General features: G+C 37.8%; 1 protein-coding gene across 7 annotated transcripts in view; it reads left to right on the forward strand.

Annotated features, from left to right (window-relative positions):
- LOC127441510 (traf2 and NCK-interacting protein kinase-like) overlaps positions 1 to 22,478 on the forward strand; it is a 143,086-nt gene that overhangs the window by 25,342 nt on the left and 95,266 nt on the right. For all 7 annotated transcript variants that reach the window (XM_051699024.1, XM_051699025.1, XM_051699027.1 and 4 more), the window contains exon 2: positions 8,641 to 8,706. In XM_051699024.1, coding sequence (XP_051554984.1) covers positions 8,641 to 8,706 — 66 coding nt within the window. The remainder of the gene's footprint in view (positions 1 to 8,640; positions 8,707 to 22,478) is intronic.

Consider the following 22,478-nt stretch of genomic DNA (forward strand, 5'->3'; position numbering starts at 1 on the left):
TTCAGATTAAAACTGAATTTGAAACATTTAAAGCAGGCTTTATTTATTTTTGATACTTTTGTATAGCCTTTTATGTCAGATTTTATTGCGTTAGATTTTAGCCTATTGTTTTAGTCCAAGACCCAGACTTTAAATACTAAAATTAAAAATACAAAATTACATGTTTAAAACCAAGAATCTAAACAGTGAAATAAAAAACCCTTTCAATATTTTTTTGTGTGAAAAGGATTTCTTGCATCGACGTGGCTCTATTGGGATTAATATCTGTTTAAGACCACTACAAATGGCTCCATGAACCACATTGCGCTCAACCTTCTTTTAGTACAGACAATGAAGGTTGATGAAGCAATTTCAGCTAAGCTCTTAGCATCGAGACCACCATGGCGTGAAATGGAGTTTGGGAGCGGCCATAAACCTGAGTGGTTTCTGCTAATGTTATGTGAATAGCTAGCAAAATCAACAGAACCAGTTTGTACCCTGAGGGATCCTAACCTTAACAGCTAAAATGATTCTACACAGACAAACAGTACGTCTTTTATCTAACACATGTAAAAAAAAAAAAATTCTCCCATTCTCTACTTTGGCTAATAACAATAGTTGTCGATAGAAATATTTATCATGCTATCTGGAAAGTGGCCTGAGAATAAGTAACAGAAAACAAGCAAGAGTCAGTGACACTATAGTCATCGTTGAGAAATCCTGGCATTGTTTCAGGGAGAAACTGGGACAACGTGCTTGACTTTCTTTTATTTTTTTTATTGACATTTGCTTGTGTATGATTTTTGTTTGTGTCGCATTCCTAATAATTAGAAAGTTTGTGTCTATTGATGTGGGTTTATGTGTTGGCCTTGTTTTTCTAAGCTTGCAAGAAACAAAAAAATGCAGTCTGATCACCTGCTGCTAAAGGCAGTTTTGCTTTAATTGGATTAGTGTGTCTGTGTATGTGTATGTGGTGGAGTTCTTATTTGTTGTGTGGCCTGTGAGTTCTCTGTGCAATATCTAAAACCTCTCTTTCTTGGATCTATATCGCAATAAACCCAGCATCCAAATATGCATACTTACAAACTATGCCAAAGCAGTATGTTAATTGAGTAGAGTCCAAGACCTCAGTATTCATAAAACAGTAGGAGAGTAAAACCCAGATGACCTACTACATCCGAGATTCTGAAGTGCGCATCCACTGGACACTTTACTATCCGATAATGCCACATGACTTAAGAAAACATTGTATTCAAAACGGTGGGAAAAAAAATGGCAGAGAGTTGAGTGACTTTAAGTAGGGGTGTATTTACTGTATACAGTGTGTGTGCGCGTGCGCGCGCGTGTGTGTATGCGCGCGCGCGCACAGTCGTGTGAAAAAGAAAGTACACCCTCCTTGAATTCTATGGTTTTACCTATGAGGACATAATAAGAATCATCTGGTCCTTAGCATGTCTTAAAATTAGGTAAATACAACCTCAGATGAACAACAACACATGACATATTACACCGTGTCATGATTTATTTAACAAAAATAAAGCCAAAATGGAGAAGCCATGTGTGAAAATTAAGTACACCTTATGATTTAATAGCTTGTAGAACCACCTTTAGCAGCAATAACTTCAGGTAATCGTTTCTGTATGACTTTATCAGTCTCTCATATCGTTGTGGAGGAATTGCTGAATGCTCCAGATCAGCAAACTGCTAAAACTTAGGCTTTTATAGAGGTTGTCACACTTGCTGATAATCAACTAATCAAGGGCATTTGATTAGCAGCACTTGGCTACTACTTAGCCTCTTAATTGCTATTGAATGATAAGGTGTACTTAGTTTTTCACACATGGCTTCTCCATTTTGGCTTTATTTTTGTTAAATCATGACATGGTGTAATATGTCATGTGTTGTTGTTCATCTGAGGTTGTATTTACCTAATTTTAAGACCTGCTAAGGACCAGATGATTTTTATTATGTCCTGATACGTAAAACCATAGAATTCAAGGAGGGTGTACTTTCTTTTTCACATGACTGTATGTATAACAAGTTGAAGTCAAAACATACATACACCTTAGCCAAATACATTTAAACTAAGTTTTGCACAATTTCTGACATTTAATCATAGAAAACATTCCCTGTCTTAGGTCAGTTAGGATCACTATTTGAAGAATATGAAATGTCAGAATAATAGTAGAGAGGATTATTTCTTTCAGCTTTTATTTCTTTCATCATATTCCCAGTGGGTCAGAAGTTTATGTACACTTTGTTAGTATTTGGTAGCATTGCCTTTTAAATTGTTTAACTTGGGTCAAATGTTTTGGGTGTCCTGACTATACTTTGTGATCAGTTGAATGCCACTAATGAATTAAAGTACCAATTTCCTTCCGAAACAGCAAAATCTGTACATTATTCCAAACCTTTGGCCACCAAAAGATGTAGTATGGCCTGGGAATGTATTCTTGCTACTCGCCTACATACCTACAGAATATAATTTTCAGCTGAGAAGCATGTTCTTCTATAAATGCAGTACATACTCTGTTAGTATGCAAATTCAAACCCGGATGTACTCTATGCAAGTGTGCTAACGCAAACCTTCATATGTCTGTGCCATTAAACTGGATGTGTTGTTATTCAGGTAGCTTGCTATAAACTTGTTGACTTTAAGAAACTTGCTAATCAAGATTTTCCTCACAGTCACTCTGACTTTAAAGTCTGTAGTAGAAGAGAGTCCACACCAAAGTTTGCTATTTGTGGTAATACTGAGAATGCAATGCATACTTGTGTTGCGTAATAAATTGCGGTCTGACATAGGGCTGCACGATTATGACAAAAATCATAATTGCCGATTATTGCACTTGATATTGTAATCACGATTATTATTGACAATTATTTGATGAAATTACTGTGACGTCACTAAGCAGGCAACCACGATTCTGCGTTCTTCAGAACAGCAGGTTATGGGCGATGCTGCAGTTTCTTTTATGCAATACATACTGGAATAATGTTTGCTAATGTTACTAAAGGTTATTATAAAGGTATATCTGTGATTTAAAGTTAAGAAATACATGTAGGTTCTTTTTTAACTATTGACAAAACCAGTTTTAATTTCAGTTAATATGCCTCTGTGTGATGTATCATGTTGATGTATTCACATCCTCACACATTTAACACTTCCAAAGACTGAAAAATGTGACATAAAAATATCAGACATGCAATGTGTCTTTACTGCTTAAATTATTGGCCCACATACAGTAAATAATATTATTTGACACATTCAGTAGTCGAACTGAAATGTTTTTAGATTAAAGTTACTTACTGCATTTAAATTCCCGTATTGTGGTGTTGTTCGCATAAGATCATTGTTAGATCATATTTGGGTTCAAATCTATCACAGTGGTTTGAAAAGTAAGATCAGCAGGTTTACGAGTTTGTGTGATTTGATAAAATGTAAATCTACCAACAGCAGTTGTGTCAAGTAGGTATTTCTTTGAGCAGACGCGATAACAAAGATGGTCCGTGAAATGTGACTTTTTCTATGTCCAAAACAAGCCACTTCATAGCTGTTTAATACATAAATACAACTATTATTCTTTTTTAATAAATTGTACACAAAAATCGAGGAACGTAACAATGTTCAAACTCTCCCATTATAATGACTGAAGCTGTCGCTCACTGTTTGAGCCCTGCAGTTCAGCACGAGCTCAATGACACAGAGTTCTGCCCTCACAAATGCTCACAAAATAAATATAGCTGTTTAAACAACACAGTAAATCAGTTATTTAGACCCTGCCTGTACCTTGATTATAACGCCGGGATCGTTTTAGTTTGCGATAAATAAAACGGTGCGACATGCAACGAATTGAAAACAATTCAAAATTGCACACCTTTGTTCTACAGCTTCTTTTTGAGTGCCAGACAATGTTTCTTTATCACTAATTTTCTTGTGCCATCGCAAACAGAAATGAAACATACTGTAAGCAAGCATCTGGACGTCAGGCTATTTAAAACTTGCGCATAAGGATTGGTTGCCATGACTGATTGGTCTGAAGGCTCGCTGCGATTGGCCATTGTCATTTCATTGCAAAACGCACACGTCTGGGATTGATTTGAAACTGAAACGCTGCAAAAACACATTCTAAATAGAAACCATTAATGCAATAGGAGTAGACTTAAATTGAATAATCGTCAGTTTTCACTTACATAATCGTGACAGCTGTAATCATAATCGCGATAAGTTTTTCTAATAATTATGCAGCCCTAGTCTGACACATTTTGAAATGCAACAACCATGAAATAGAGCTTGTGCAGCTGGAAGCACTTGCGTTTAAATTCTTGTGTAGAATGTTTCGGGCATAGATCAGTGTCATGGCACCGGTCTCTCCATGGCTATATGGCCTCAACTTGCAGACAGGGCACATTTCCGAAACAGTCAGTTCAACATTCTGCTTCACAAGTGTTGTTGAGCAGGCTGTCTATAATTGGCAGCTTGTGTGAACGCCATTGCAACCAACTTTGATTTTTTTGGATAGTCAGTGCATGTACAAGATGCTACTCATCTCCAGAGAGCCAAACCATATAGCTGCTCTTAAGATGATGGCATTGTGTGAAATATTGTTTATGATCAGCCAAAATCATGAATGTTGACACCCCTTGGCACCCTAAAGGAATAGTTCACCCAAAAATGAAAATTCTGATGTGCTGACTCACACTCATGTCATTCTGAACCCGCGTGACTTACTTAGTTCCATGGAACATAAAAGGAGAAATGTTGAATGTACTGACTATTGTTTTCAATATAATGAAAGTGAATAAAGACTCTTTCATTTTGGAGCTTGACAGCCCGGATCTCCATTCATTTTCATTATATTTTCATTATTTAACATTTTTCATAACATTTCTACTTTTGTGTTTCACAGAAGAATGTAATGCAATTTTGGAACAACATGAGGGGGAGTAAAAATCTAGGTGAATTGTCACTAACTGGAACTGCAAAATCACATGGATCGCAGGCCAGGTGTGGAGCTGGAAGTGAGCCACATTTGTGTGGAATGCCACTCAGATGTGCAAATGTGATGGTTGATTCTTGTCTTAGTGTACAGTACAATCTCGCTGTCTGTCGATAGTTCTCACTGGAGCACTAACAACAGAAAACACTCATACACACCCTTACACACATACACACTCCTGGTCTGGTTTTGTCCTTTGAGCCCTTGAGCAATGTCTTCTCTAAAGACGTCACTCCCCCTTCACTGCTTTATAGTAACTTTATTGTACGTACACACAGCTTGAGTCACAAACTCTACAATATGGTGTTGGGGTGAAGCCAGATTGAATTGCACACAGTAAAATGGCCTCCCTGTACTTCCCTTTTGTATTTGGCATTTCTTTATTTAGGTGTTAGATGGAGTGTTGGATTTGAATCTCACACTTGGTCGGGTGCTGGTCAGGAGAGATGGTACATAGCAACAGTTTTGTGATGGAGGATATCAAGGGTTTTGGTGTCCGTGTGAGCTGAGAAGTAATTAGCTTGCAGGTGGAAATGCTGTTTTTAGCATTTTTATCAGAGCTGTTTATTAAAGTCAACATGAAATCAAAAAGTAGTGTGACCTTCCTTTTCAGCTGATGTCACCAAGCCCTCTTATTTTTAACCCCTCCCCTCTAATCACTTGTCATATATGTAGTCCATGCCTATCTAGCTGCATTTGTCCATTCTGGGATAGAACACTTTTTTCGGCCTCCAATCAATTCACAAAGGGTAAAATCGAGTCCCGGCCTAAATTTTAATCCCATGGAATATACTGTTTCACTTAGAAATCCAGTATGTCACATTACAGAAGTAAATGCTGAATGTCATTTTAACATTTGAGCATTTTAGTAATATATTGCAGATAAACAAACTAGAGGTAGACCGATATATTGGTTTTGCTGATTTAACGGTGCAGATAGTTGCTTTTTGGGACTATCGGTTATCGGCAAAAATGTATGCTGATGTTGCGATTTTTAGTTGTTGTTTTTTTTTATTGTATCTCCAACGGCATATCTTGTGCATAATATAATCATTAAACCTCATCTGGTGAAATATACTGTATAGGCTATAAAAAGCCTAACTTTGGGGGGCCTAGGTATCTCAGCAAGTATTGACGCTGACTACCACACCTGGAGTAACGAGTTCAAATCCAGGGGGTGCTGAGTGACTCCAGCCAGGTCTCCTAAGCAACCAAAATTGGCCTGGTTGCTAGGGAGGGTAGAGTCACATGGTGTAACCTCCTCGTGGTCACAATGAGTGGTTCTCACTCTCAATGGGGCATGTGGTAAGTTGTGTGTGGATCGAGGATATTAGCATGAGCCTCGCATACTGCGAGTCTCCGCTGTGTCATGCACAACGAGCCACGTGATAAGATGTGCGGATTGACGTCTCAGAAGCGGAGGCAACTGAGACTTGTCCTCCGCCACCCGGATTGAGTTGAGTAACCGTGCCACCACGAGGACCTACTAAGTAGTGGAAATTGGGCATTCCAAACTAAAAAAAAATAAAAATAAAAGCTTAACTTTGTAAATACTTTAATATAGAGCATTGTAATGGAGCCAAGTCTCCATTATTTCAAAATAAGTGTCCCTTTAGTGTTTTGGCTTGTTAATAATTAATAGTTAAAAATCCTACATTTATTATTATTATTATTATTATTATTATCATCATTATTAATATTATTATTATCATTATTTGGATTTTGGTTGCATAATAAATTGCGTTTGGGATGTTATTAATTTTGGAGTCTTGTAGCATATATGTCCGTGCCTGTCATAGTAAGTAAAGACTAAGAATTTTTTACATTCTATAAATAGATTTTTTAAAGCTATCAGCTGATTAATTGGTCATCGGTCCTTTCCACCACCTTAGTTATCGAGATAACTGTCGTGATAAATCCACTGTTGTTTGACCTCTAAAACAAACCATCTAAAGATGATTCAAATACAATTAGCCTATATACAGTGTATTGGCTATGTTCTGTGTGCTATCAGACTACAGGTGCATCTCAATAAATTAGAATGTCATGGAAAAGTTCATTTATTTCAGTAATTCAACTCAAATTGTGAAACTCGTGTATTAAATAAATTCAATGCACACAGACTGAAGTAGTTTAAGTCTTTGGTTCTTTTAATTGTGATGATTTTGGCTCACATTTAACAAAAACCCACCAATTCACTATCTCAAAAAATTAGAATATGGTGACATGCCAATCAGCTAATCAACTCAAAACACCTGCAAAGGTTTCCTGAGCCTTCAAAATGGTCTCTCAGTTTGGTTCACTAGGCTACACAATCATGGGGAAGACTGCTGATCTGACAGTTGTCCAGAAGACAATCACTGACACCCTTCACAAGGAGGGTAAGCCACAAACATTCATTGCCAAAGAAGCTGGCTGTTCACAGAATGCTGTATCCAAGCATGTTAACAGAAAGTTGAGTGGAAGGAAAAAGTGTGGAAGAAAAAGATGCACAACCAACCAAGAGAACTGCAGCCTTATGATTGTCAAGCAAAATCGATTCAAGAATTTGGGTGAACTTCACAAGGAATGGACTGAGGCTGGGGTCAAGGCATCAAGAGCCACCACACACAGACATGTCAAGGAATTTGGCTACAGTTGTCGTATTCCTCTTAAGCCACTCCTGAACCACAGACAACGTCAGAGGCGTCTTACCTGGGCTAAGGAGAAGAAGAACTGGACTGTTGCCCAGTGGTCCAAAGTCCTCTTTTCAGATGAGAGCAAGTTTTGTATTTCATTTGGAAACCAAGGTCCTAGAGTCTGGAGGAAGGGTGGAGAAGCTCATAGCCCAAGTTGCTTGAAGTCCAGTTTTAAGTTTCCACAGTCTGTGATGATTTGGGGTGCAATGTCATCTGCTGGTGTTGGTCCATTGTGTTTTTTGAAAACCAAAGTCACTGCACCCGTTTACCAAGAAATTTTGGAGCACTTCAGGCTTCCTTCTGCTGACCAGCTTTTTAAAGATGCTGATTTCATTTTCCAGCAGGATTTGGCACCTGCCCACACTGCCAAAAGCACCAAAAGTTGGTTAAATGACCATGGTGTTGGTGTGCTTGACTGGCCAGCAAACTCACCAGACCTGAACCCCATAGAGAATCTATGGGGTATTGTCAAGAGGAAAATGAGAAACAAGAGACCAAAAAATGCAGATGAGCTGAAGGCCACTGTCAAAGAAACCTGGGCTTCCATACCACCTCAGCAGTGCCACAAACTAATCATCTCCATGCCACGCCGAATTGAGGCAGTAATTAAAACAAAAGGAGCCCCTACCAAGTATTGAGTACATATACAGTAAATGAACATACTTTCCAGAAGGCCAACAATTCACTAAAAATGTTTTTTTTATTGGTCTTATGATGTATTCTAATTTTTTGAGATAGTGAATTGGTGGGTTTTTGTTAAATGTGAGCCAAAATCATCACAATTAAAAGAACCAAAGACTTAAACTACTTCAGTCTGTGTGCATTGAATTTATTTAATACACGAGTTTCACAATTTGAGTTGAATTACTGAAATAAATGAACTTTTCCACGACATTCTAATTTATTGAGATGCACCTGTATGTTTGTTGCTCTTTCTGTGTTTTGTTCCTACTTTTACTGACCATGCATTCTTCTCTCTGTAGGACCCGGCAGGGATATTTGAGCTGGTGGAACTGGTGGGCAATGGCACTTATGGTCAGGTGTACAAGGTAAGAACCTATTCTTTGTTTTATTTCTTTCCCTGTAAGCCATTTTAATTGGAGGATCAGTAGTGTGAGGTTTCAACAAATGTGGTTTTGGTCTCTGTAAAGGAGAAGGTGTGTTGTCTTCACAGGCACGACTTCTGTTATTCTCACATTCACTCACACACACTCTCGTTTCATTAATCTACTACTCAAAGCGTCAAAAGCTACAGTTTTTGCAACCAGGGACCCTCTCAGCAGCCTTCTGCTCATTCCTTCTCTCTCTTTCTCACTTTTAAACTAACATTGCAATGTTGCTCCCTCAGACAGCAGTCTCAATGACAGCACAATTTGCACTCTTCCTTTCAAAACGAACAATATTTTCCATCTGCCGCCTCCTCCACAGCTGCTGTTTGAGCCATGGGAATGCCAACAATAGCACTTAGTTGTAGGATGTTCATCTGAACTGTCTGGAGTTTGATTTCTAATTTCTCATGAAAATTGTGACTGTGGCAACATCTCTGCTAAATATATTGCGTGGTTCATTACAAGTTTCCTGGCAGTTCCGGGGTGACATGTCCGCTGTGGCGTTAAAAGTTTAAACTTTGGAGGATAAAGTATACCTGGGCATGAACTTAAAGTTTTAAATCATCATTCAGTTATATCCCAGCACAAAGATGCTCCCTGCTGCAGAACCAGGACAAATGCTGGCAAGGAGGAGACCAGAACGAGGGGAGGGGAGCCCACCAGATAGGCGGAGAGAGAGGGAAAAGCAGTGGAGGAAGAGAGATGAGAACTGGCTCCGTGCCAGAGTTAGCAGATATAGAGCCTAGAAGAGGCTCTTTAGTGGGAGGAATGTGATAAGAGAGTGTCTGATGTACACACATCACTTTTTGCCTTGAAACCTGTGGCAGACACACACACACACGTTCTATTTTTATGGAGCGAGGCGATCTCTGCTCGGACAGGCAGGTGAATCTCTTCCACTTGGCTTCCTTCTGTTCGCTTAGTCGTCCGTGTTTGACCGTGAACACACCTCATCCATCAGTCTCACAGTCCCACGTCTGTCAGCCCCCTCATTGCCTTCAAATTAGTAACAAACCCCGAAAAATTTACATGAGATCAGGTTTATAGCAGAAGAGATTGGATCAAATGCTGTAGTTGATGCTGTTAAGATCCCTTACTTTGGATCCATGTGGCACGGGGGATTATTTTACCATGGCTGTTTAAAAGTGAAAGACGAGGCCTGGTGGACCTGAAGGTCATTCGGTTGTTATGAGTGTTGAAGTAACCACAACATGTGACATCAATTCTTCAGGAATAATGGGCCAGTGTGCCAGTTGTCACTAGCCCTATAGAGTACAGCAGTGCCCCACACACTTTTTCAGCCATCTTGGTTCCAGAGGTGTTTTTCCCAGTCACTTTTTTTCCCATAGGGATTTCATAAAATCCTTTATAAAAGAGTTATAAGCCATGGACCAAACCAAATAGCTCTGAGGTGAATTACAACTATACAAATTTTAATTCAAAACAAAGTTTTTGAAAATTGGACAAAAACATTAAGATACAAGACTGTAGGTGCGTCCCAAACCGCACACTTCTGTGCTATTGTACGTCATTTTGGAGTGTAAGTAGTTCAAGTAGTATGTTTACACTGAAAATGCATCAAAAAGAAGTGTACTATGAGTACCTGGATTATGCACTTTTCAAGCATCAAAACGGAGTGTGGAATGTTGGACACTTCGTGCACTCAGCGCATGCGGCTTGCCGTACATGGAGGAAGGGGCAGAGTTACCGTCAGCGATTGGTGATCTGGCAAACTATTGGAGAATATGCCAACTAGCGAAACTTCTGTGAAGACAGCCACTTACAAAAGTGAGTTAAATGCTTTACCATCATACCATGCTGTGTGAATATGTATATTATTGAGATATAAGTGTTGAACTGAGGGTGGATAGCATGCTAGCGGCAACACAACGCTTGGGTTTGAAATATCACTTCCGTCAGCTGTTAAATGGCGAATGCTTCAGTGAAGTAAAAAAATGTTAAAGACACCCTATTATGCTTTTTGGGATTTTACCTTTTCTTTAATGTGTAATATAGCTGTTTGTACATGTAAACGGTCTGCAAAGTTACAAAGCAAGACAACACTGCTCAAGAACTACAAGAAACGGCTAATTTGTAGTCCAGCCATTTCTTCTGTAAAGTATCTACGTCACTATGTAACACCCAGTGCACAGATGTAGGCCTCTGCTAACCTGCTAACTAATGTTATTGTGTTGAAATAGTTTTGCTAATCAGCTGTGGGCCCACTTTTACCTACAATTGTGTAGAATTATGCAGATTGTTTGTCGTTCTTACTATCATGAATAGTGATCAAGTGTGGAGATGGATTTATTTTTACAAACGGTCATTTTACATCTGCAATCCACAGTAGTGCTCGGCTAACATGCTATGTAATGTTATTGTTTTGGTAAGGGTTTACTGTTCAGCTGTGGGCCAGTTTTATTTAAAACTGTGTAACAAACTGGTCGATCTCAAGAGTCTTATATAATCATATAATTCTATAATTACAAGCTGTAATGTTATGGCCGCTATCCACGGTAGTCCACAGCTAACTTGCTCACTAACTCTCTAATACCCCCGGTAATGTCCAATCGGGAGTAAGCCTCTATTCTCCATTCATAGTTCTGGCGACAAAAGTTCGGCTGCACCCATTCCAGCAAAAGATGACTAACTTAGTTGCACTATCCGTCTTTTACTGGAAGTTTTGCTAGGTTCACAATAATCAGTGTACTTGTAAGAAAACTACTAAATTAAAACGTACCACTGTGAAACATCCTGCTCAAGTCGTGCTTGCGAAAGTGGTTCAGGTCGATCAGCTTGTTCTTCCAAACTTTCATTATCGGACTCGACTGATACAGCAAAAACCGACGCCATTGTTACCATAGTTACAATAGTGTTTACAGCTGTTAAGGAAGCCTGAAACTCGGTTATAGTAAGGGGTGTTATATTTCTAACACGCTCTGTGCGGTTGACCAATAGGCCAGCTGACCAATCAGAGCAGACAGGGCTTTTCTGAAAGGGGGGCTTTAAAGAGACAGGAGCTAATTCAGAGCCAGATTATGAAAATAGGTTTTGCAGAAATGTGCAGTATGAGAAAAATAATGTGTTTTTTGAACATTAAAGCATGTAAACCTATTTTAGTAGACCCCCAAAATAAAATCCTGAACATGTAAATTAGCAAAATATGGGCTCTTTAAGTGTTCCATTTGGGAGGATTCTGCACTTGGAAAATTTATACACTACATGGCTGAGTGCATAGTACATTTTGTAAGTGCATAGTGTATAGTGTGTCGTTTGGGACACAGCTTGTGTACTTAATGGCATTCATGAGGAATTGAGTCACAATCCCATGAAGCATTGAGAATGACATAATCGAATAGAAACGATGGGAAAATGTAAAACTGTTGATTTAAAGCTTTTGATTATAAATATAGAAACAATACATTTTATTTATTGCAAAATATTCAGATATATACAAATAAAAAGGTAGTTTGATCATGTTGGGAGACACTCGATTGCATCATTCCCAGTGCGTCATGGGATTCTCTGATTGGTGAATCTTTTCTCTTCAGTTACATAGGTAGTGTATTTATTAACTTGGAATTCCGCTATTAAACACGTTTAAAAAAAAAATAAAAAAAATAAAGTTTAAATAATGCAGAACAATGGCTTCAACAGAAGCATTTACCAAATTTATACCACAATAGCACATTTATTATGCCAAATTTATACCACAATATCACATTTACCGAAGCTCCATTCCATATGCCATATACCTCGGAGCTAAGGGTATGTAAGTTATTGTTAAAAATCAATTAGCCTATGGAGAAAATGAATGGGGACTTTAAATTACAGAACAAGACTGTTGCACTCCTGGGCCTATTGTGCTGCATTTACTCTGTCAATTCAGTTTCTATGCAGTCAAGTAAGCACTGGTGCAAAATATTGAGGGAGCATACACACAGGATACATTCTTACATTTTAATGTCAGTTGTTCACAAGATGTGTTTCACAACACTAAGGCAAGATTTTGTTAAAAAATGTATTCAGTTGTGATGCATTATTTCCTGCAGTTGTTATTCCTATGTCAATTTTGCCTCAGGGTCAGTAAAAATGTCGCCAGGACAAGTAAAAATCTGAAATATACAGCAACTCCTATTTGTTGAGCCTTGTCTAGTTCTAGAGCTGTGGACCCCAAGACTCAAAATCTGGTGGTAACTTGTCCCTGTTTCTTGTCCCTAAATCATGAGAATGTGTGTTTCGTAAGAAGTTAAGGCCGGTCATTTCAGCTGTGTCTGTCACCAGTCGATGGAAGATCTGCCTGGTGAGAGACGTTAAACCAGTGAGTAGTCCTCATCTTATTGATAATAGAACAGCAGCAGATACAATTCCTGGAAAGAAGTTGACAGGTTCGCAGATGGATCCCAGCAAAATTCCATAAGAGTTCTGGGATCGTGAGTGTCCTGACTGCTATCCATCCCCAAGACAGGATTTGGGTGCCAGGCATGGATCACTAAAATCATTTTGTAGTATTCAGTTTGTAATAAAGTCATCTCTTCCTTTTTTTTACTTAAATTTTGCCTGTCAACACTATCTAAGATGTACATACATGTTTGTCGGTTGTGGTTGGTTCAACAGAAACTGATTAAGACTGACTTGTGTGCTACTTTTTGACATTCATGGATCTGGGTTGGTGAGTGCGCCTATCCCGACTCGCTATGTTAATAGCTAATGCTATGCTTCCTTTTTCCTCTTAGCACAAGCTGTAGCCCACCTGGGAGGCAGTGGTTAGTGGCCTCAGGGCAGGCTGAAAATGGGACACAGAGCTTCATCATGCTGAGTTGGCCTGACTGAGCTGCTATACTGGGAGATCTGGGCTCTGGTGGTCCTCCTTCTCTTGCATTGTCTTCTGACCTGGCATTCCACTCATGCACTCACCCTGTTGTCTTCTGTGGTACACACTATATGGCCAGAAGTTTGTAGACACGCAAACATCACACCCATATGTGCTTGTTGAGTATTTTGTTTCTAAACCAATAGCATGAATAGAGTTGGTCCTCCCTAACAGCTTCCACTCTTCAGGAAGGCTTTTCCCCAGATGTTGGAACATAGCAATGGGGGTTTGCTCCCAATTTGATAACAGCATCAGTGAGGTGTGGTACTGATTTTGAGTGATAGGTTCTGGCTCGCAGTTGGCCTTCCAAATTCATCCGAAAGTTGTTCAGTGGGGTTCGGGTCAAGTTCTTCGCACCAAACATGGCAAACCAATTTTATATGGCTCTCGTTTCGTGCACAGAGGTATTGTCATGCTGGAACTGGAAAGTTGTGCCCCATTCCACTAAAAATTTGTCTAATGAGATTGCATGGCTGTACACTTGATTTTCTGCACCTGTTAGAAATAACCATACCGTTGATTAAAAGGGGGTAACCACATAAATTTGGCCATGTACTATATTATACTGAAAGTCTGCCTAATGAACCTGTCTCCAGAGTTAAATTAAGTTAAATGTGCTTGCATAAAGGAGCTCTAGTGGTCTTGTGATATTCATGGGCATCATTGAAGAACATTTTCAGTTCAGCCTGGGATAGCACAGCTTTTTTTGCAGGTATTTTTTCTTCATTCAGCCCTGTTGGACAAAAAAGTACCAGGGTGTTGGCACTCGTGAAAGTGCATCAGTAATTGCAAGGGCTTGTCTGAGAACAGAGGCACTGAGCAGACTGCATTCAAGATATTTTGGATGACATTGACCTATTTTTGGTTCTGCCATTGAATAAAAATATCTCCCTCTAAATGTCCCCTTGTACAGCAGAGACACCTTGTCTGAGCTGAGGCACCTGCTCTGAAGACCTGTAAAGAAAAGCTCTCAAATCACCCCATCAAGCTGTTGCTTAGTGAATCTGACTTATCATAGCTTTCTTCAGTCCTGTAACTCTTTCTCTCCTTCCCCTTCTTACTCTTTCTTTCATCCATTCTGTATCTTAGTTTGACTGTATGTGAAAATCAGCTTAACACCCATGTGCAAAAAAAAAAAAAAGGCTTAGCCGTTAATGTTTTTGTCTGATATTAGTAAATCTCAATCTGAGATATATTCAGATAATGCTGTCTTTGAAATTTTTTTTTCAAACATTAACAACCCCCCCCCCCCAATGGTGGACTTTCGCTTGGTTTATGTTATGATTTGGATCTTGTTGACTGTCTCATCAGCTTATCTTTCTCAGAGAATCAGTGAAGGTCAAATCAACAAGAATCTATGGTAAACCAAGCCGTAGCACATCATGTTGACTTTCAAGAATCTCATTTAGGTCGGTTTCGGAACAGTCTAGATAAAATTCCTGGAAATATCAAAGCTACCTTACGGATTATTACAATGTTGTTGTTTTTGTTTTTTGACAAGGATATAATCGAGCTACTGCTTGTTTTTGCACAGATGAGCTACATTCTTTCCAGTTGCAGTTGGCACAAAACGTAATCAAATATTTGAGTGAAGGACGACAAATATGCAGGGTTAAACATGTTACGTCTAGCCTCACCTGTCTTTCGGAGCATGCGCACAATGACAAGGCCATTTGTGGTCCGATTTACGTATATACATGCTGGAAGAGGCTGAGCTACAGTCTCATTTTCTAGGTTTGTTACTCCGACTTTGCAGAAATCAGACTGTTATGAAAGGGTTTACATGATATTTTAATAAGACAAATTATTGTTGTACTCTGTCTTTTAAGTAGAGCCCGACGGATATGGGATTTTTGAGACTGATACCGATTTTAGAGGGGAAAAATTCACCGATTACCGATACGGTGGCCGATATAGTTAAATTTTGAGCTGGAATTATTCTATGTGGATTTTTCACCGATTTGGCACCAATATGACTATGCAAAGATGCTCAGGAGGCTGCTTTCTTAAATATTTTTATTAAAGAATATTTGACATTGTATAATAATGTCAACAGATTCTAGAAATGAACACTGAGAAAATAAAGAATAAATAAAAATACAATAAATATCTAAATAAACATCAGTATTACTGTTTAGTATCAATCAAATGCTGACTATTTTAATACTGTCAGTCAGTTTATTGGCAGGTTGTGAAACAAGAAGCTTTTATACCTGCCGAGACGAGAGAAAAACAGCGGCAGCGGTGTTACACCGTATTCTGCTATTTCAAGGGAAACTTTCAACAGTGGAAAACCAGACTTTTAAATATTACATTTTATAAATGCAATGATTGGAATTGTTCAGTTGAAGGGGGTACCAAACTGTGAATCCTTAAAACAGTTTGGTGAATACATGTTTACAAATTAGCTTCCACTCAGCTGACAAGCAATGAAAGTAGCTACATGGTTAGCTAGTTAGCTAGTTAGCACAATCCACCACTGCACCGTTGTCTGATGAGCTGCAAAAAGATGCTCTGATGCTTACCTTTCAATATGCTACATTACTTACTGCGCTGACAAACTATAGCTGGCTAACAGCAAACAGACATGAGTGACATGGTTGTCAGGGACAGGGTTAACTTTATATTAGTATTATTGAAAAGGGAAAATGATGGGGTCATTGTTTATTAACTTTCCAGTATGTATTTCACAAACTAGTTAGCAACTTACTGTGAAGACTCCACTTAACTCCACACTGTCTGCAGAACCACCGTCAGCTCAGCTCTGTAAACAATGGAGTCGCAGCATGCTCTGCTGGACAAACTACGTTATGGCACCAATTCTAAATCACCCCAAGCATTGTTTTCTGAATTATATTTTCTGAAATAAAAGTTTTCATATCTGCGCATATCGGTAAAATGTCGGCCGACCGATATATTGGTCGGGCACTACTTGTAAAGTTCATGTAAATGCACTGACAGACATACAAGAGACTTGAAATGGGTCAGAGTAATGCCTGTTCAAGTTGAAATAAGCCACATCACATTGACTCGTGGGATGAAGTCATTTCAAAGCTCAATGGGACAGCTCAAGCAGTCACAAGTCTGGGTGGAGCAACATTACCAGAATTGAAAAATGTTGCTTTAGTGGCCTGTTTGTGTGTTATGCTTTGTTATTGCTGATTGAATTTGACAGTGTAGTTGAATAATCCAAACATTTTCTGTGCTGTTGTTATTACGAATGGTGACTCACATTCTCACTGGGCTTGTATGTCTTGGGTGGTTTCGGGTCTCTTGGGTGAGTCCTGTTGTGAACGTGACTGGGAGATATGGGTACTGATTCCATTACCCTGACGACTTGCTAAATTACTTCTTGCCCTTTATTAAATTGAGATCTGTTAATCCCAAAATAGAAACTGCCATAATTTATTTCTCTTTGCATTGGTTCACCCTCTTTTGGGTTGCCATAGTACCAAATTTCATTAGTCGATACCAGTACCAGTGAAATGTCACGATTCTCGATACTAATATCGATACGACAGCAAAACTAATATGCTATTTGAACACACCCTTATTTTAAAGATATAAATGTTAATATAGTAACAAATTAAAACAAAGGCATGTAACAGTTTAAGTATTTCTGAATGAAGTAAACATTGCATCAAGTTTTTCAATTAATTATTCAAGTAAATAATAAAAGTAAACAGTCAGTAATAAAAGGAGAACAAAGAAACAAATGACAATAGAACAAGGATACAAATTAAGTCAGCTATGCTTTCAAGTTCTACAGGTACAGTATCAGGTATTTCAGTAAACATTCAGAAATTGAAAAAATACAGAAATAATCAAATGTAAAATAAAACTACTTAAATTGTTGGCATACTGTAGTCTTCACTGCATGATTATGATAAGATTAATATTGATTTAGTGCTGTCGAAATTTGACTAAGAAGCATGATTGTAATTAAAATGAGCTTTACATGTATTTATTTTTTTTAAACCTTTTGTTCATGTTCAATTCTAGAGGGCATTTTAAAGCTATTGAAGTTAGGTATTCACATGCCTCATCTCCTCAGCTTTACATTTATATTTATTCATTTGGCAGACGCTTTTATCCATAGCGACTTACAAAAGAGGAAAACAAGCGAATCGCATTAAGGAGACAGTGGTAAGAAAAGTGCCGTATTACAAAGTTTCACTAGCATCAGAATAGTATTCAAAACAGAATAAAGTGCAACAGGAATTATTATTTAAAAAAATATATATAAAATATAATTTTTTTTATAATGACTGGTTAAGTGCTCCATGGAAGCTTTCTTCATCATCAGTCACCCACATGCCACTTGATCTCATTCTTAACCAAACAATATTAATGTCTGTAGACAGTGTGACAGCCTTCGAATATGAGACCATCAAAGCTTGTTTTTACTGGGTACCGGTTTTGATCAAGTCAGCATTTTCTCATGCTACACTCATCTTGATCACACCACAAGCAGTCATAAGATTTTGTAAGACCAGTGTTATTTTACTCAACACTGTTATTGTGTCCGAAACCAGAGCAGTTCACCGATGAATCATCGAGGATGAAGCAAACATTCATGTGCATTTTAAAATTGTGGTTGTCCCAAAGTGTGTCAGTGGAATTTGTGTGTTTTTGGAATTTTGGAGATTCCACACTTTGCTGTTCTATTACAATGACACTACAGATTTACATCACATATGATAGCAGTCGCATTTTTAATATACTGGTTATGAAAAGTCCTCTTGTTGCATTCTTAATTTTAGGTGTAATATGCTGCTAAACATACTTAATATGAAATAATCAGATTATTTAAGGTGCATACATTATTGGTAATATTGTCAATATATACTGTAAAATTAGTCTATTAAAGGAATATATATTCATATATCCATTTGTCTAAAATGCCAAAGCTGTATTTAATCTAGTAAATTCCTTAAAAACAGTCAAATATTTTTTGCTAATCGGCCAAGACAGGTGAAAAATCTCTCCAAGCAATTTTCTTTATTCACCATCTTTCAAATTGTAAACGTGAATTAAATGGTTAACTTGGGGTGTGGTTTGTCATGCCTGCACTTGCCCTAGGCAGAAACCAACACCTAAAACGAAACAAGTCTACCTTCCAAACCACCAACCAGATGCTCCACTAGAGAGTCACTTTTTTTCTAGCTGCTTTGATTAGTTTGATTTGATGCGGTTTCCTTCTCAGTTACATAAAAATTGGCATTTCCTTTGAGAGATTGCGAAAAAAATGCTCAAGACAGTATATTTCTCTCAGGTTGTTGACCAGAACCATTCCCATAAATGGAATGTTCTGCAATACCATTATTAACTCTTGCCTTACTTGTGTGATTAAGTGTGAAATAATTTAATGTATGTACAGGTACAGGAGCGAACACAAAGTAGTACTTTGTGAATTGTACACGACTTTTTTTTCATTTGATTGACTTGTATACCAGGCAAAATTTGGACACACTTGACTGAATTTGTTCAGTTTGGATCCAAAGGCTTATGCTTAAAGGTTCAAAATTACTTCTGTAGACAAATATAAATAGAATTTCTTTACAGAACTGAACTGTGAGATACTGTATTTGGAATTGTTCTAACAGTTGTGCAAAAGAGCCTCGAGTTTCTTCTCTTCATCTAAAACGTTTTGTCATTACACTGTCTTATTGTGTTTTGGTTATCATGGGGGGATAAATGTTTCATTTAGCTTTACGAGAGCTGAATATGGCAACCCACAATCATCCTCTTCAAAAGAGCACACATTTTAATCCCTTGTTCTTATTCCCTCTTCTTTATAAATTAATTCCCTTATACAATTCTCAGAGTCAGAATGTCTGTGTTTCTAATACTTTACATGTAAAATGAGCTCTTTCTCATCCCAGGCTTTGTTCTCCAGCAGCTGAATACATTCCTACTTTTATATATAGTGATATTGAATTCCTAAAACTTCCAAAGATAGAAAAAACAGTTAAAGTTGAATAATTTAAAGCTCTTCCTCAGTGCCCTTAAATATTTCATGCTGCTTTTCAGGGCTGAGGTTCTGCGCTAACACACACATTTGCTTGTGTACGTTGTCTGTTGCTAAAATTCCGCTATGGGCAGTGATGAGCTCATGGAGTGAGGCTTGGTAATTACAGTTTTTACTCCTTACATAATTCATGCCACAATACCATGGCAAGGCAGTTGAGAATGTTTTAGGAAAGGAGGAACTGAAGAGAAGGTGGAGGAAGAATGCTGGTTTTGGTACTTTGTCTTCATTTGTCTCTAACTAATGTTAGAGTAGTATGAGGCTCTCTGGGGGGTAAAGGCAAATGAGGCATCTGTGGTGTTCGAGGCAGGGCTATGATGAGGGGAGATTAAGCTGTCAATTGCCCCACTGCTGCAGTAATTAAATCAGCTCTGTATCTCTGTTGTACACTGCTAGTTACCCATTCAAGAAAATGCAAGACTTGCAAAGGATGAAGTTTTAGACCCCATAAAATCTAAATCTTAGGTTTGTGGCTTTTCACTTACAAAAAGGTACTGTGGTGAATTTATGGTACAGTGATTGTATCTGAAGGTGATACTGTGGTATTTTGATATATACCATAATGCTGAAATGTATTCAGTGTTTCTGGTGACTCGGTGGTCTCTTTCTTCTCACATAATAACAATTTCAACGCAAATCAATATTTTGTGTCCATTTCTATATTTTATTTTTGTTATCAGCAGCCTTTTAATAAGTGCAAAATATACCCCTTCAGGTTGATAGAAGACCCCTTTGGTCAGCGTCAAGTTTGTGACCACCCTGTTGTGGTTTATTTTGTGACAATGACCGGCTGACTGTACATTATCCCTTTCTTAAAAATCCTTTCGTTATGTCATGCCCCACCTTTCAGTTTCAATAGGAAATACAGTATGTCAACACGAAAGATACATGAGCTCATCAAGCCATTTCATGTGGCCTTTAAACAGCCTGAGCTAAGGCTTCCTCTACCCCTCACCAACAAGTCTCCAAATGACAGATGGCATGCTTCCTGGCATTTGCCCACACTGCTCCAAGCGCTTCGGCATGAGCCAGTGCTCCTTGTTGGCATCTGAGTTCCTTTCATCGCCTATTATAGCAAAACATTTCCCAGTCATGAATGAAATGAGGAGATGCAATTAGAAAATAGTGAATTACTCTTCAATTAAATAAAATACTTGTTCGTGTCCAAAACTCATCAGTGGCATTTTAATTGACAGTAATGGTAAACTAATGTTGTCCAGGAATTAGGCAGTGGCCTTTTGAATAAAGAATGCATGTGCAGTGCTGTGAAAAATTATTTGGCCCCATCCTGATTTCTTCTGTTTTTATGTATATCTCATACTAAATTGTTTCAAAAATTCAAACTAAATCTTACATAAAACAAAGGAAATTTGAGTAAATACAAAATACAATTTTAAATGATAATGTTATTTATTGTGATGTTATTTATAATGTTATGATTTGTTTATTTTTATGTCTATCTTTATTTTTTATCATCTAGTTGAAGGAATGGAAATATTTCCGTTGTTGTCCACTGTCACGTGGATTTGTTTTGCTTTGTGTCACATCAGTGGTTTTGCGCTTGCTCAACTAGTATTGCATCAATCCAGCGACGCAATCTGCAAATTTCTTAAGGGTAGTTGACATGAAATACTTTGAGGATGTTGACATCTCCTGCAGTGGGACATATACACAAAAAAAGAATTTTAAGATTTATGCATTTCAGATTCATAACAAAATTCCATCATGTTAAACTGTGTAATCTTACAAAAATAAATAAATAAATAAATAAAATAAATAAAAAACTGAATGTATAAAGTTGTATTCATTACATTTTATAAAAGATTACACTTTTGTTCTAAAAAACTGAAATGTGTAAATAATAAAAAAATAGGCTACATTGTTTTTGATATTATACTCCATCTAAAAATATTTTAAACAATATTGTGTTCATTCTTTTATAATTATGCATGCAGATTTTATGACCTCATTAATTGAGAGAATATATGGAATATTTCTACTTTTAAAAATTAATTTGTCATGCTGCAGGATCATTTCAAACTAGCAAAGGCAAAAAGGTGATTAACAATGATATAAAAATTGATAACCAATAACAGCACTAAATATATTTACCGCCACCTATAGTACATACATTTAAATTTAACCTAAATATCTTTATTTTGATTAAATAAAAATCCATGGACAGGGCTCCTTTGTGTCACTGCATATCATTTAACACTGCATGTATGAACTTACAACAACAAATAACATTTGCGTTACACGATCTTTACAGTGAAACAGGAGTGCTTTGCATTCACTGAAATCCTTGTTTATATTTTCGCGGGAGTTTTGCACGAAACTGTGCAGACGGCGCGTGCATCACAGCACTTCAAACCTGGTTCAGAAGCGGTTAATCTCGATGCGCTCTTCAGGAGCTGCACACAGTGCGTTCTGCGGTGTGGCTCAGTGAGGCAGTCAGAGTTCAGTTGAATGAAACTCTTCAACGCACCGTTCATTCCCTTATTTGGATGGTAAAATGTGATTGGAATTTAAAGTGCACAGTAGTCTAGATCAAATAACCGTGATCAGACGGTTATTTAATAATCGCGACAGGCCTAGGTCCAAGCAATCGAACAAAGTGTAAAAGCACCATAAGACACATATGGTCAGTTTTCTTAAACACTGAAACCTGTTCTGTATTCCTGCAAATGTATTACCAATTCTTTTGTAATAAAAAGGAGTTCTTGTATTTCATGCAGCATAACAGTTATTTAAGAAAGCAAAGCCGCAGGCCAGACCAGAAGCAGCTGACTGTTACCGCTTCCACCT

Source organism: Myxocyprinus asiaticus, chromosome 5 (assembly GCF_019703515.2).
Source record: "Myxocyprinus asiaticus isolate MX2 ecotype Aquarium Trade chromosome 5, UBuf_Myxa_2, whole genome shotgun sequence".
NCBI lineage: Eukaryota > Metazoa > Chordata > Actinopteri > Cypriniformes > Catostomidae > Myxocyprinus > Myxocyprinus asiaticus.